The sequence below is a fragment of the Zalophus californianus genome, chromosome 8, assembly GCF_009762305.2.
Source record: "Zalophus californianus isolate mZalCal1 chromosome 8, mZalCal1.pri.v2, whole genome shotgun sequence".
NCBI lineage: Eukaryota > Metazoa > Chordata > Mammalia > Carnivora > Otariidae > Zalophus > Zalophus californianus.
The window spans coordinates 40,235,872-40,246,966 of record NC_045602.1 but is presented as its reverse complement, the minus strand read 5'-3'; the positions used below and the strand labels follow the sequence as shown (position 1 = coordinate 40,246,966).

At 56.4% G+C, this 11,095-nt stretch overlaps 1 protein-coding gene across 4 annotated transcripts; it reads right to left on the bottom strand.

The window, feature by feature from the left end:
- Positions 1-2,060: 2,060 nt before the first annotated feature.
- On the bottom strand, positions 2,061-10,356 carry SFTPB (surfactant protein B). Of its 4 annotated transcripts, none has more exons than XR_003524916.2 (12): positions 10,198-10,356; positions 9,705-9,832; positions 9,378-9,449; positions 8,897-9,022; positions 8,162-8,290; positions 7,806-7,895; positions 6,224-6,404; positions 5,905-6,065; positions 4,961-5,041; positions 4,387-4,471; positions 3,897-4,180; positions 2,061-3,010 (listed from the first exon to the last, which is right to left on the bottom strand). XR_003524916.2 is itself a non-coding variant. In XM_027624121.2 (11 exons), the coding sequence occupies exons 1-10, from the start codon at positions 10,259-10,261 to the stop codon at positions 4,409-4,411; spliced, it is 1,095 nt and encodes a 364-aa protein (XP_027479922.1). In that variant the 5' UTR covers positions 10,262-10,356; the 3' UTR covers positions 2,061-3,010; positions 4,387-4,408. The 4 variants fall into 4 exon arrangements, 1 of the variants encoding a protein (XP_027479922.1); XR_003524918.2 differs by having other exon boundaries at positions 3,897-4,078; XR_003524917.2 differs by having other exon boundaries at positions 3,897-4,062.
- Between the last annotated feature and the right edge of the window lie 739 nt (positions 10,357-11,095).

Genomic DNA, 11,095 nt, shown 5'->3' with positions numbered 1-11,095 from the left:
CTGAGATCACCACCTAAGCTGAAACCAAGAGTCGGCCACTCGACCGACTGAGCCACCAGGCGCCCCTGGAAAGATTATTTTTATTTATTTTTATTTTTTAAGATTTTATTTACTTGAGAGAGAGAGAATGAGGAGAGAGAGAGCGCACAAGACAGGGGAGGGTCAGAGGGAGAAGTAGACTCTCCGCTAAGCAGGGAGCCCGACGTGGGACTCGATCCCGGGACTCCAGGATCATGACCTGAGCTGAAGGCAGTTGTATAACCAACTGAGACACCCAGGCGCCTGGAAAGATTATTTTTAAATGAACAAAGCAGTTGTTCAGTTTACAAAGCATATATAGGATGTTTCCATTTCTGTAAGTCTGTTATATATAGGGGCGCCTGGGTGGCTCAGTTAGTTAAGCAGCTGCCTTTGGCTCGGATCACGAACCCAGGGTCCTGGAATCACGCTCCTGCGTCAGGCTCCCTGCTGGGCAGGGAGCCTGCTTCTCTCTCTCCCTCTGCCCCTCTCTTTCTCAAATAAATAAAATCTAAAGAAAAAAAATCTGTTACATCTATTTTTGTGTATGTGCAGAGAAAAGTTTGGAATGATCTGTAATAAAATGTTATAATGATGTGTTGTGGATTTTAAATCTCAGTCATTAATCAGGGGGACATGAAAGTAACTGTCTTTATTGTTTTAAAATTGAACTCATTTGGGCTCTTAAGCCCCCACAATATAATATTTCCATTCGAAAGTGATTGAGCCCCTTCCTTTTTTTTATTTTAAAAAACATTTTATTTATTTATGAGAGAGAGAAAGAGGGAATCCCAAGCAGACCCCACACCCAGCATGGAGCTCCACGCAGGGCTCAATCTCACGACCCTGAGATCATGACCTGAGCTGAAATCAAGAGTCAGCTGCCTAACTGACTGAGCCACCCAGGCGCCCAGCCCCTCCTTTTAATACTCAGCCCCTCTTGGGTTATTAACGACTGGACCCTACTTCCATTTTTTCTGGGAATGATTGACAAAGTGCCCTGTCGTGAGGAGAGGTACTGGGGACTGTGCTCTCCCTGGTCCTCTCGGTTCCCCTCCCCTTGTGCTGGGATGGGCTGTCAGGTCTGACTTCTGCTCCTCTCAAGGTGCATGAAATCTGTCAGTGCTTTGTCCCTAGTCATAGGCTCTTTTGGGCCCTCCATTTTGTGCAGAGCTGATTCTGATGGCCTCTTGGGCCCTGGGGGTGTGCTTGCTCTTCTGCATCATGCAGGGGGCACCCTCTGAGGCTGTCCTCAGGCCTGTCTGCTAGGCCCCCTCTTGAAGGCTGTTTTTTGCACTCTTTCTAATGTCATGTTGGAGGCAGCCTTCTCTAAGGGACTTGTGTTCTCCTCATGCCCTGGAAAGGGAAGAACAAGTCCTCTCTGCTCTTCGGCCCTCACACCTCCTGGGGCTTCTCCTTTCCCACCCTGCTCTGGGGGTGCAGGTTGCTGGGCATGTCTCAGGGTCTCCCTGAGCCTCAGCCGTAGCCGCTTCCTGCAGTTCTCTCCTCGACCAGCTGGTCCACTCCTGACCCTCCTGTTGCGTGAAAGCTTCTCTTCCATCCTCACAAGCTCATCCCCATGCTTGCCTCCCCTCCAGGCTCTGTCTTGTCATCTTCCCAGCCAAGCTTTTAAAAAATTTAAAACGCTCTTCTCTCGGGGATCTTGACCTTACAATCGAAATAATGGTTTCCAAGACAATAGTCTGCTATAGATTTACAAAAATTCACTTACAAGTTCAAATTCAGAGGCCAGGGATTTGTGTCCAACATCCTTACCCCCAAGAGCACATTGTATAGAAATCTTTTTCCTGGAGCTTGAATGGTGGAGATGTGGGGAAAATGGATTGGAAATGTCTATAGCTCAGTGCCAAAGTATACATCCTGCTCCAGTCCTCTCCCGGGATTGGCAGGATTGTGGGTGATTTCCACTCCTTTGTGACCTGCAGGTTCTGAATTTTCTATAATAAACATGTATATCTTTCATAATAGGAGTATAGTAACAAAAGTTCTTTTATAAATAAAGGGACACTCCCAGGCACTTAGGTCTTTAAAGATAAAGGTTTATTTAATTTTGTTGTTGTATATTTTGATTTTTGGGGTACCCTAACAACCTCATCTCATCCCCACGAGTGGGCTCTTTGGGAGAGGGGAGGGTGAGAGGCGGGGGTGGGGCGGGAAGCATTTACGGGGAGGGGGCAGCACTGTGGGCGCCGACTTCTCCCTCAAGGAGGAGAGTGATGTCGCTGCCCAGTCCAGCTGCGTGAGGCTGCAGGCTTCGGGGGCATTTTCAATGACTGTCTTTTTCCTTTTAGTATGAAGCAATAGGCTTTATTAGTATTGTTACAGGCATTGGATTACATAGGAACTGATTTTTAGCCCGTGCCCCAACTGAGCTTTGAGGAGATAAATCATAGCAGAAATGGAATCACCCTGGAATTTCAGCCAAAACTTGGAGGAAGCTTGCCTTGCAAAAAGATAAAAAGAAAACCCCTTTTTACATCTTAAAGTGATAGCCCTTAAGCCGGAGAACATCTCAAATATGAAAGTTTGTCCAATCACCTTCCCACCTTGCTTGAGCCCTGCTGCATCCATTCTTGACAAGTCAGGGATTTCCTGATTTTTTTTTTTTTTTTAAAGTTTGACTTCATATATCTATCTTTTATGGTACTTGATGTTCCCATTTTTTTTATTCTTCTGAATTTGAGTTTTGTGAAAATATTGGCAAAACCACTGTAAAAGCCAGTATCTTATGCACATGGAGATGAAAGTGAGGCAGGCTGTCCTCTTGGAGCCAGGGAAGGAGTGTGTGGCTGACGAGTTCCCCGGGACCAAGCCTGGGGGTGTTGTGGGAGCTGGGCTGGCTCCAGTGGGGTGTGTGAAGTCTGGCCGGAAGTCCCTGTGCCGGAAGCCCCCCTCTTGCAGATCTCCTCCAGCAGATGCTGCCCTGGCTGCTCCTCACACCCGGAGAGGAAGAAAGTGGCTCTCCTTTAGGCTGTGGTTAGAGACAGGAGAGGTAAGACTGACAACAGGACTGAGGTCACAAGCTGCGGGCTCATGGTCCATCAGCTTAAAGGAGATGGGGAAGGCGACCGTGGGAGTGAAGGCTTCCCAGTGTGGGCAGAGGGCAGGGAGCCTGAGGAAGAGGCTTGTCACGTGGGAGAGCTCAAGAATCCTAGAAACCACCTCTTTCAATCCCCCTTTGCTGCTGAGGAGAATGAGAGCCAGAGAGGGGGCAATGTATTTTGGCTGGGGAACCCAGGGTCAGTTGATGGCAGAGTCAGGACCAGAGCCCAGGCCCCCTGGGCCAATCCATTGCTTTTCCTGTTCCAACAGGGATGGAAGGCCTGGCTCTTTCTGGTGCCGGAAGCCTTAGGAGCTGGGGAAAGGAGACTGCCCTGGTCTCCTGGGCAGCTCCCAGCCCCCAGGTTCCCCCAGCTGCCATCAGGGTGGGGGGAAAACATGAATTTGGTCCCTGTGGGATAGGTCTGAGTTGGGGCAGACACTTCCTCCTCACCGCCTCCCACAGGGGCTTATAATTCTAGAGAGATTCGGGAGCAGGCCTGGGCTGCCCCACTCAGATGCAAGAGTCAGACCCTGGGGCCTGAGCGCCAGGAGGGCATGGGGTTCATCGTTTTCTTCACAGCGGTAGACCTTGCCCCTAAAGCGCAGCCTGGCCATAAGGCACCCACTACATTTTTTTAAAAAATGAGTGAACAGACTTAACACACGGGGTGTTAGGGTCTGGCTCCGAGCGGAATGGTGAAGTGGACCAAGTTTGCTCTCAGGGACACTTCTAGCCCACAGTTGCTATGTCTGTCCCTCTCAGGGTCATTTCCCTGTCCTGAGGGCCCTGGTCATAGGGGCTGCATCTGACTTACCCCTCCATTCTAAGGTGCTACCTCTGACTTAGACAATGACAGTCAGGAAGAGAGAAATGTGTCTCAGGAAGGAGGAGTCAGATGATGGTGGAGTTCCTGGCTTCTAAGGGGACAACTTCTTTGTGCAGCACAGCATGATTTCCCCCGAACTTCAGGAAAGGTTGGCCTTGGTACGTCAAATACTGAAGATCAGTGAGTGCAGAGGGTGAGCTGCAGCTCCCTCTGAGGCCCGGGATAAGGTGAGGGAGGTGGGAGCTGGGCCTAGCCCCAGGGGTGGCAGGATTCTGAGGAGAGGGAGTGAGAGAGGCCATTCTTGAGATGGTGCTGTGAGGGGCCCTCAGGAGCCTTGAGTTGTGGCCTATGAGGGGGAGGATGGGGCAACCAGCAGCAGTGACTACCTCTTCCTGCTTGGGGAACACAGGGCCCCCTGTCCTGATGGGTACACGACCCATCTACCTCTTCTTCCCCTCAACGGGGAGCCCGGACTCACCTGCCATGGCTCTGAGTTCTCGTCAGAAGTAAGGAATGTGGGTACACTGGAGAGGACTGAACGTGGTCTTACACGCGCCCAGGGCCTGCCGTAGGGACAGAGTTAGGGCCGGAGGCCTTGGACCCTGTTTCCCCTTCCCAGCTCTGAGGGGGATGAGAAGCTCCTGCTGGAAGGGGCAGCTTTCACTTTGACTGCCATGTGGTGGGTGTTCTTGGTGTGACCTTGTAGACCTCCTAAGCCATGGGCCTTCTAGGTTTGGAGCCTGAGGAGGTGGGATGCTTGCCCCAGAACACCCACTTGGCAGCTCCTGCTGAGCACACGCTGCTCAGCGAACAGCCTCCATTCCCTAATGTGCATCAGACCATACTCCTTACAGCTGCCCTCTCCTTTCCTATGTCTCCTTGTCCATTCTTTTGTGGCTTTTCCTTGACCCGTGTTAAAATAGCGTCCTGGGCCTGCACTCCTGGGGTTGCCCTGGCCCCAGAGGAGCGGGGCCTCTGCCAATCGTGGACCGGAGAGGGTGGGGGCTCTGGGAGCTGAGGAAAGTCCTGGCACCAGCCGGGAGGGTGAGCACCTGGCAGGTGGCGTGGGCATCCTGGCCCCCGGCCATGAGGGTGTGCAGCTGGGGTGTGTGCTGCTCCACAAACTGCTCGCACTGAGGAAGGAGAAAGAAACAGGTGTGTGTTGGGGGGGACTGGGCCTGTTGCAGGACTCTCCCCTTATCTGCGTCACTCCAGCGCTCCCTCCTGACCAGGTGGAGGTCTAGCCATTGCCCCCAGCGAGCAGCTCTGGCTGTGAACAGGCTGGTGTGGGCTGAAATGGAGGGTTCTGTCGGGAAAGCCGGGGACATTGGAGATGGAGGGTCTTGCAACTCATGCACAGGGGCTGCATCTTAGCCACCATCTTCCCATCCCCCCAAATTTCAGGTCTAGAAATCTTCAAGCTCCTCTGGGCTTGGCAACCTGACGTGGTGGGCAGTGGGGAGCCCTGCGCATTCTGGAGCAGGGGAGTGCCATACCAAACGCTGCCTCCCTGGCAGGTCATCAGTAGACTTGCCTCAGGACTTGACTTTGTGAAGAGAATTCACTGTAGGGACTCTGAGTCCTGGGACTCTAGAGCCTTTAAGCCCAGCCCTCTCTGTGGGTGGATGTGTCCCTGGTGAGTCGCACTGAGAGAGGGATGGGGCAAGGACAGGACAGGGACCCTGGAGAGAAGGCCAGGCCCTCTCCTGCTCCCGTGGGCATGGCGTGATAACCAGGCCTTAGTCTTTGTCCGTGAGGGAGGCCTGCAGGTCCTCTGGGGCCCATGCCCTTTGTCCAAAGGCGACCCCTGACCTTGGCAGGTTTTGCCCTGTGTTATTTTTCCAAGGTTTTTGGGCCCACGTCCTGCCTGTTTGAGCTCCTCGAGGGCAGGGGCCGGACCATTCTGTGCGTCTCTGATGGGGAAGCCTTTCCCGGGCTCCCCCCTCCACTGGGGGCAGGCCCAGGGCCCCAAGTCCACCGCGTGCCCGTCCCTCACCTTTTGCCTGCCCAGCCAGGAGCTGAGGCATGCCTGGTGTATTGCCTGCGGCATGGCCTGCTCGCTGCTGTTCCCAGCCTGTGTGGCCACGAACATGCAGACGCGGCACTCGGACTCTTGAGGTAACCATTCTCTGGGCAGGGACTCCGGAGCTGTGAGGACTGGGAGAGAAAACCGTCAAGCCTGCCCTGCAGAGGTGCTCGGTTGTCGTCCGGACTGGTGCAGTGCAGGGGGCACCAGGGAGAGGGGAGGGCGGGGCAGGGCCAGGGGCAGGGAAGAGGAGGGTGGGCGCTGGGGAGGGGGGGGGCGGCAGGCTCACCGGGGCCAGGGCTCTCCTCGGAGCACCGGAGGACCAGGCCGCACACCATCTGGGGCAGCACGCGGCTCAGCAGAGCATCTAGCAGCAGGACAGTGTAGCGCTCGGCCAGGCACTGGCAGATGCCACCCACCACCAGGGGTACGACATGGCACACCTGGCCCATAGCCATGGCCAGCACACCCTGGGGTGGGGCAGAGACAGGGCATGGTGGGACCTGCCCTGGCAAGGTCTACGCCATGCCCGGCACCTGCGGGCATCTCGTAGTTTGACCCTGCGCCCTTCTGGGAGGGGGAATGAGTACGCTTTTTACAGATAAGGACGCTGGGCATCCAAGAGTCTGAGGGGCCCCGCCAGAGTCACTAAGTGAGTTCAGGAGCCAGGCTGCCATCCCAGCTCGGCGTCCACAGGCTCTGGGGCTGTGGGAAGGAACGTGGCCAGCCCAGACAGGCGGCCGCCAGCCGGGCCACACGGTGATCAGACCTGGGTCTTCCCCCTGCACACGCGGGGCTTGTTACATTTCCCTGCAGCGGCAGCAACTTTCATCTGTGGCTCCTGGAACCCCTGGGGGAAGTGAGGAGGTTCCCCAGCCCACCCCGATTCCAAACTCCACCTCCCAGCTGAAGGGCAAGGAGAGAGGTAGAGGTGACAAGCACTCTGGCTCATTCCCTCCTTTCTTCATTCATTCAACCAACACGTGTCAAGAACCTGCACGGCGCCAGCTGGCCTTGGCTGTGCCGCAGCTGGTGGCCGCCCCGTCCCCCATTGCTGGGAGGAGGTGGAGGTGGGCGCACGACACAGTGAATTATTTGTCTCTGGGGTGCTCTACCTTCCAAACGGGTACATTTCACCAAATGCTTGTGCATGTCACCTGCTTGTGTCAGAACCCACACTCGCCTAGCCTCCCCGCTTCACTGACAGAGGAAAGAAAGGTTGTTGCTCTGCCCAAGGCCAGCCCATCGACTCGTGCCCTGGACCCCCCCCCACCCACCCAAGTACGTTACCCTGCATTGTCCTCTCTCCCCAGCTCACTGCTTCTCCCATCTGCTGGCCAGTCCCATTGGCACACAAACGTGCCAAGATGGCTTCTGTCGCTAAAAGCCTCACTCGTCCGGGTGCCTGGGGGGCTCAGTCGGTTGAGTGTCCAACTCTTGATTTTGGCTCAGGTCTTGATTTCAAGGTAGTGAGATGGAAGCCCCACGTTGGGCTCCCCACTGAGCATGGAGCCTGCTTAAGATTCTCTCTCTTGCCCTCCCGCCACCCCCGCAACCCCCCTCTTCCCTTGTGTGCACTCTCTCTAAACAAACAAAGAAACAAACCGGGATTCTTTGCCATCCAATGGTGAGCTGCTGGTGGACAAGACCGAGGTCTTGTTCATTTTTATTCTTTGATGCCTGGCACAATGCCTGGCATATAATAGCGGGGGCTTTACAATTGTTGAATGAACTCTAGGCCTGGCCCCCACGGTGCCTGAGCTTGAGCTCCGGGGTCCCTTGTGTGGCCCCTGACAGGGGCATGAGGAAGGGTAGGGAGGGTGGAGCTGTGGAGGGCCCTGCTGAACTTCTCGTATTCCTGGATGTCTTACCTTGGGCATCACAACTTGGATCCGCTTGATCAGAGCCCTGCAGAGCCAGCAGTAGGGGAGGGGGATGGGCAGCCGCTGCTCGGAGAGATCCTGGGGGAGAGAATCACCCCCAGGTGAGGCCAGGCTGGGCCCTGGGAGAAGACATCCTCCAGGCCCTACCTCCCCTGACTTCTCTTCCCCTTTTCCCTGCCTTAAGCCCTGCTTAGAGCTTCTTGCCCCTTTCTGGCTCTGCCCTCTCCAGGGCAAGTGCTTACGGGCCTTGGCTGTGGCATCACTGTATGGAATCCCACCTATCTGTATGAAGGGCCAGCAGTGCAGGGGCCCTCTGTCACCTGGGTGTGAGGCCCAGCCCTCACCTGGAGGGCTCCCGGCAGCCGGGGGAGGATCAGCTTCTCCGGCAGCAGGTCTGACAGCCCTGACTCCTGCCCTGGCTCTGGACGCCCAGGTTTGCACAGGCCCAGGTGCTTGCAGATGACCTTCGGGTTCTAGGGCACAATGCAGGGTGAGGGAGTGGTCAGGGTGTGGGAGGGGACCCACTCCTGCCCAGCCTGGCTCAAGGGCTTGCACTAAGACCCCTGGCTTTGGGCCTGGAATGAGGGGCAGCAGGCTGGACGGGGGCTGTGGCTTAGGGTTCTGTGGTGAGGGTGGGGGGAGCCAAAAGGCAGAGGTGGGGCTGTGTGGGGTCTTCGGGCAGGTGTCTGGGGATGTGTGTGAATGAGCACAAGCATGTGCATTTGTGAGAATGGATGAGTGCAAGCATGGGTGTGAGAGTGTGTTTGTATGTGAGAGTATATGATGGTGAGGGTTCTGCATGAGACTGAGTGTGTGAATGAGTGTATGTGAGTGTGAAGGGTGTGAGGGTGTGTAGTGGGTGTTTTGTAAACCCGTTGTGTGGACCCACTCAGTACAGCTGAGCAGGTAGGGCTGTGATCTGGGGCATGTGGCTGTGGGTCACTGTGTCTCCTGGACTGGTCACGGGTAGGGTGTGTGTGTGTTGGGCTGGGGTGTAGTGTGTGTGGGTAACTCTGCGTGTGGCTGGACATGGGGGCTGTCAGGGAGGCAGGCTGGAGGCAAGGTTGCCGGGCCCTCACAATCTGGCTCTGGAAGTAGTCAATGAGCACTGGGAAGTAGGTGTCGAGCAGGTGACTGCACTGGGGCACGAGAAGCTTCAAGGGCAGAACGTCACACTCTTTCTCCAGGAACTTCCGCATCGTGTCCTGGGAGGCAGGGAGAAGACAGTCAGGCTGGTCTCTTTGAGGTCTGTGCCCACCCGAGTCCCTGGAGGCAGGACCACCACCAGGCAGGCTGGCCACCCTCTCCCAGGACACCAGAGCTGAGAGAGTGCCGAGGGGTTAAGTAGTTGGCTACAGGGAGGATCCTCCCCCTTAGGAGATACCATCTCTGGCTCACTCCCAGGACCCTCTCCTGGCCAGCAGGTTCCCGGAGTCCCCAGGCAAACCCATGCCTCACTCTTGGCCTGGAGATGGCCTCTTTAAGGGGCTAACCTCTGTGCCCTGTTCTGTCCCCCATCTCTTGGCCCCCATGCTTCATCCAGGATCTGGGCCTCATCACCTGGAAAATGGCCTCCTTGGTCATCTTGGTGAAGATGCGGACGATGGCCTCACATTCTTGGCACAGGTCATCCTGGGGAGGGGGCCCCAAGGTGGGGAATTTGAGTGGGGGGGCCATGCTCCCAGCTCAGGTGTGTGAGGCTGACAGAGCGCTCCAAGGCACAGGCAACTACCCCCCATCCCAACCCAACCGTATCATCTTATCCCATCGTATCCCAACCCATCTCATCCCCTAGGGGGGCTTGAATCCCCTCAGGCCCACGCAGAGGCCACCCAGCACGCTCTATGCCAGACCTCCAGTCCCGGTGCATCCACGGGAGGCACTCACAGCTCTTGCATGGCCCCAGACTTCCTGTAGGCAGTGCCCCAGGGCTCTGCACTGCAGTGCTTGCTCCAGGCTTTGGCACCAGAACCCGGGACCTCGGGCACAATCCAGGGACGAGGCGGTCCAGTCAGCTGCAGTTTGGGGCCAGAGCAACCTTGGGATTTAGGTCACACCCGGCACTCTGACTTCACCCAACCTCCAAACCTAATTTTACCAGGAGCGCTTGGCCCTTAAATGTGCTGGAGTCAGATGGAGCAGGGTCCCACCTGCGATATGCGCCAACCCCCACCCCCCCCACCGCCCCAAGAGCTGTGTAACCTTGGACAAGCGCGGGAGCTGGAGCTGCTCCGAGCCTCAGCTTCCTCAGCTCCTACGGACGGACGAGGGCTAACGCCTGGCTCAGGGCCGGAGCTCGGTGCGCGCCTGGAGGCAGACAGGAAGCCTCCTCCACACCTGGCCCCGGGGGAGAGGGAGCTGAGAGGCTGGGGAGACTCACCGGCGCCTGCGCCGCACAGCGTGGACAGCAGTAGTAGCCACAGCAGCCGCTGGGACTTGGCCATGGCACCTCCACAGCCTGGATCCCCTGCTGGGCCGAGGGCCCTTATACCTGGCCAGGGGCGGGGGTTGCCAGGCTCTGTGGGGGCAGCAGGGACCTCAGTGTTTGCCTTTGTCCTGGAGAGCCCTCCAGGTGCTTTGATCCCTGCCTCTTCTGAGCGGTGACACTCTACCAGCCCCCCCCCCCCCCCCCCCCGTTTCCTGCCTGATGCCTGGTTCCTGCTCCCTCTCTCCTCCTGCCCTAAGTCCCATGGGCCTGCACTCCTGGGACCCTGCAAGCAGAGGGCTTTTGAGTGTCCACATCTGTCCCATCTCTCTGGGCTATGGGGGGGAAACAGAGGCAGGGCGGGGCAGCCAGAATGAACCCCATTACTCCCCAGCCCCTCAGGCCTCCTTTACTCTTGAGCAATACTCTCAAGAGCTTCCTGCCTGGCTCTCTCTCTCTCATTTGTTTTGTTTTTTTTTTAAGATTTTTTATTTATTTTAGAGAGAGAGAGAGAGAGAGAGAGCGCGTGAGCGTGAGCAGGGGGGAGGGGCAGAGGGGAAGGGAGAGTGAAACCCAAGCCAACTCTGCACGGAGCTTGGAGCCCAAAGCAGGGGTTGATCTCATGACCCTGAGATCACGACCTCAGCCAAAACCAAGAGTTGGTCACTTAACCGACTGCGCCACTCAGGCGCCCCTCTGCCTAGCTCTTGACCCAGGGCAAGCCCTGGAGGGGCAAACCTGAGACCCTCCAAGGCCACCTACCTCCCACCCTCTCCTAATCTTTCCCCAGAAAACTCCTCTGGTTCTGTGGACAAAGGATTATCATTCCTCAGAAGAGCATTTACATGAAACC

Coding starts and splice junctions, on each gene's coding strand:
- SFTPB (XM_027624121.2), bottom strand. CDS start 10,261: ATGGCCAAGTCCCAGCGGCTGCTGTGGCTACTACTGCTGTCCACGCTG. Junction 8,291..8,896: donor ACTACTTCCAGAGCCAGATT/GTGAGGGCCCGG, acceptor ATTGTGCCCTAG/AACCCGAAGGTCATCTGCAA. Junction 6,405..7,805: donor TCCAAGTTGTGATGCCCAAG/GTAAGACATCCA, acceptor GCCCCACCCCAG/GGTGTGCTGGCCATGGCTAT.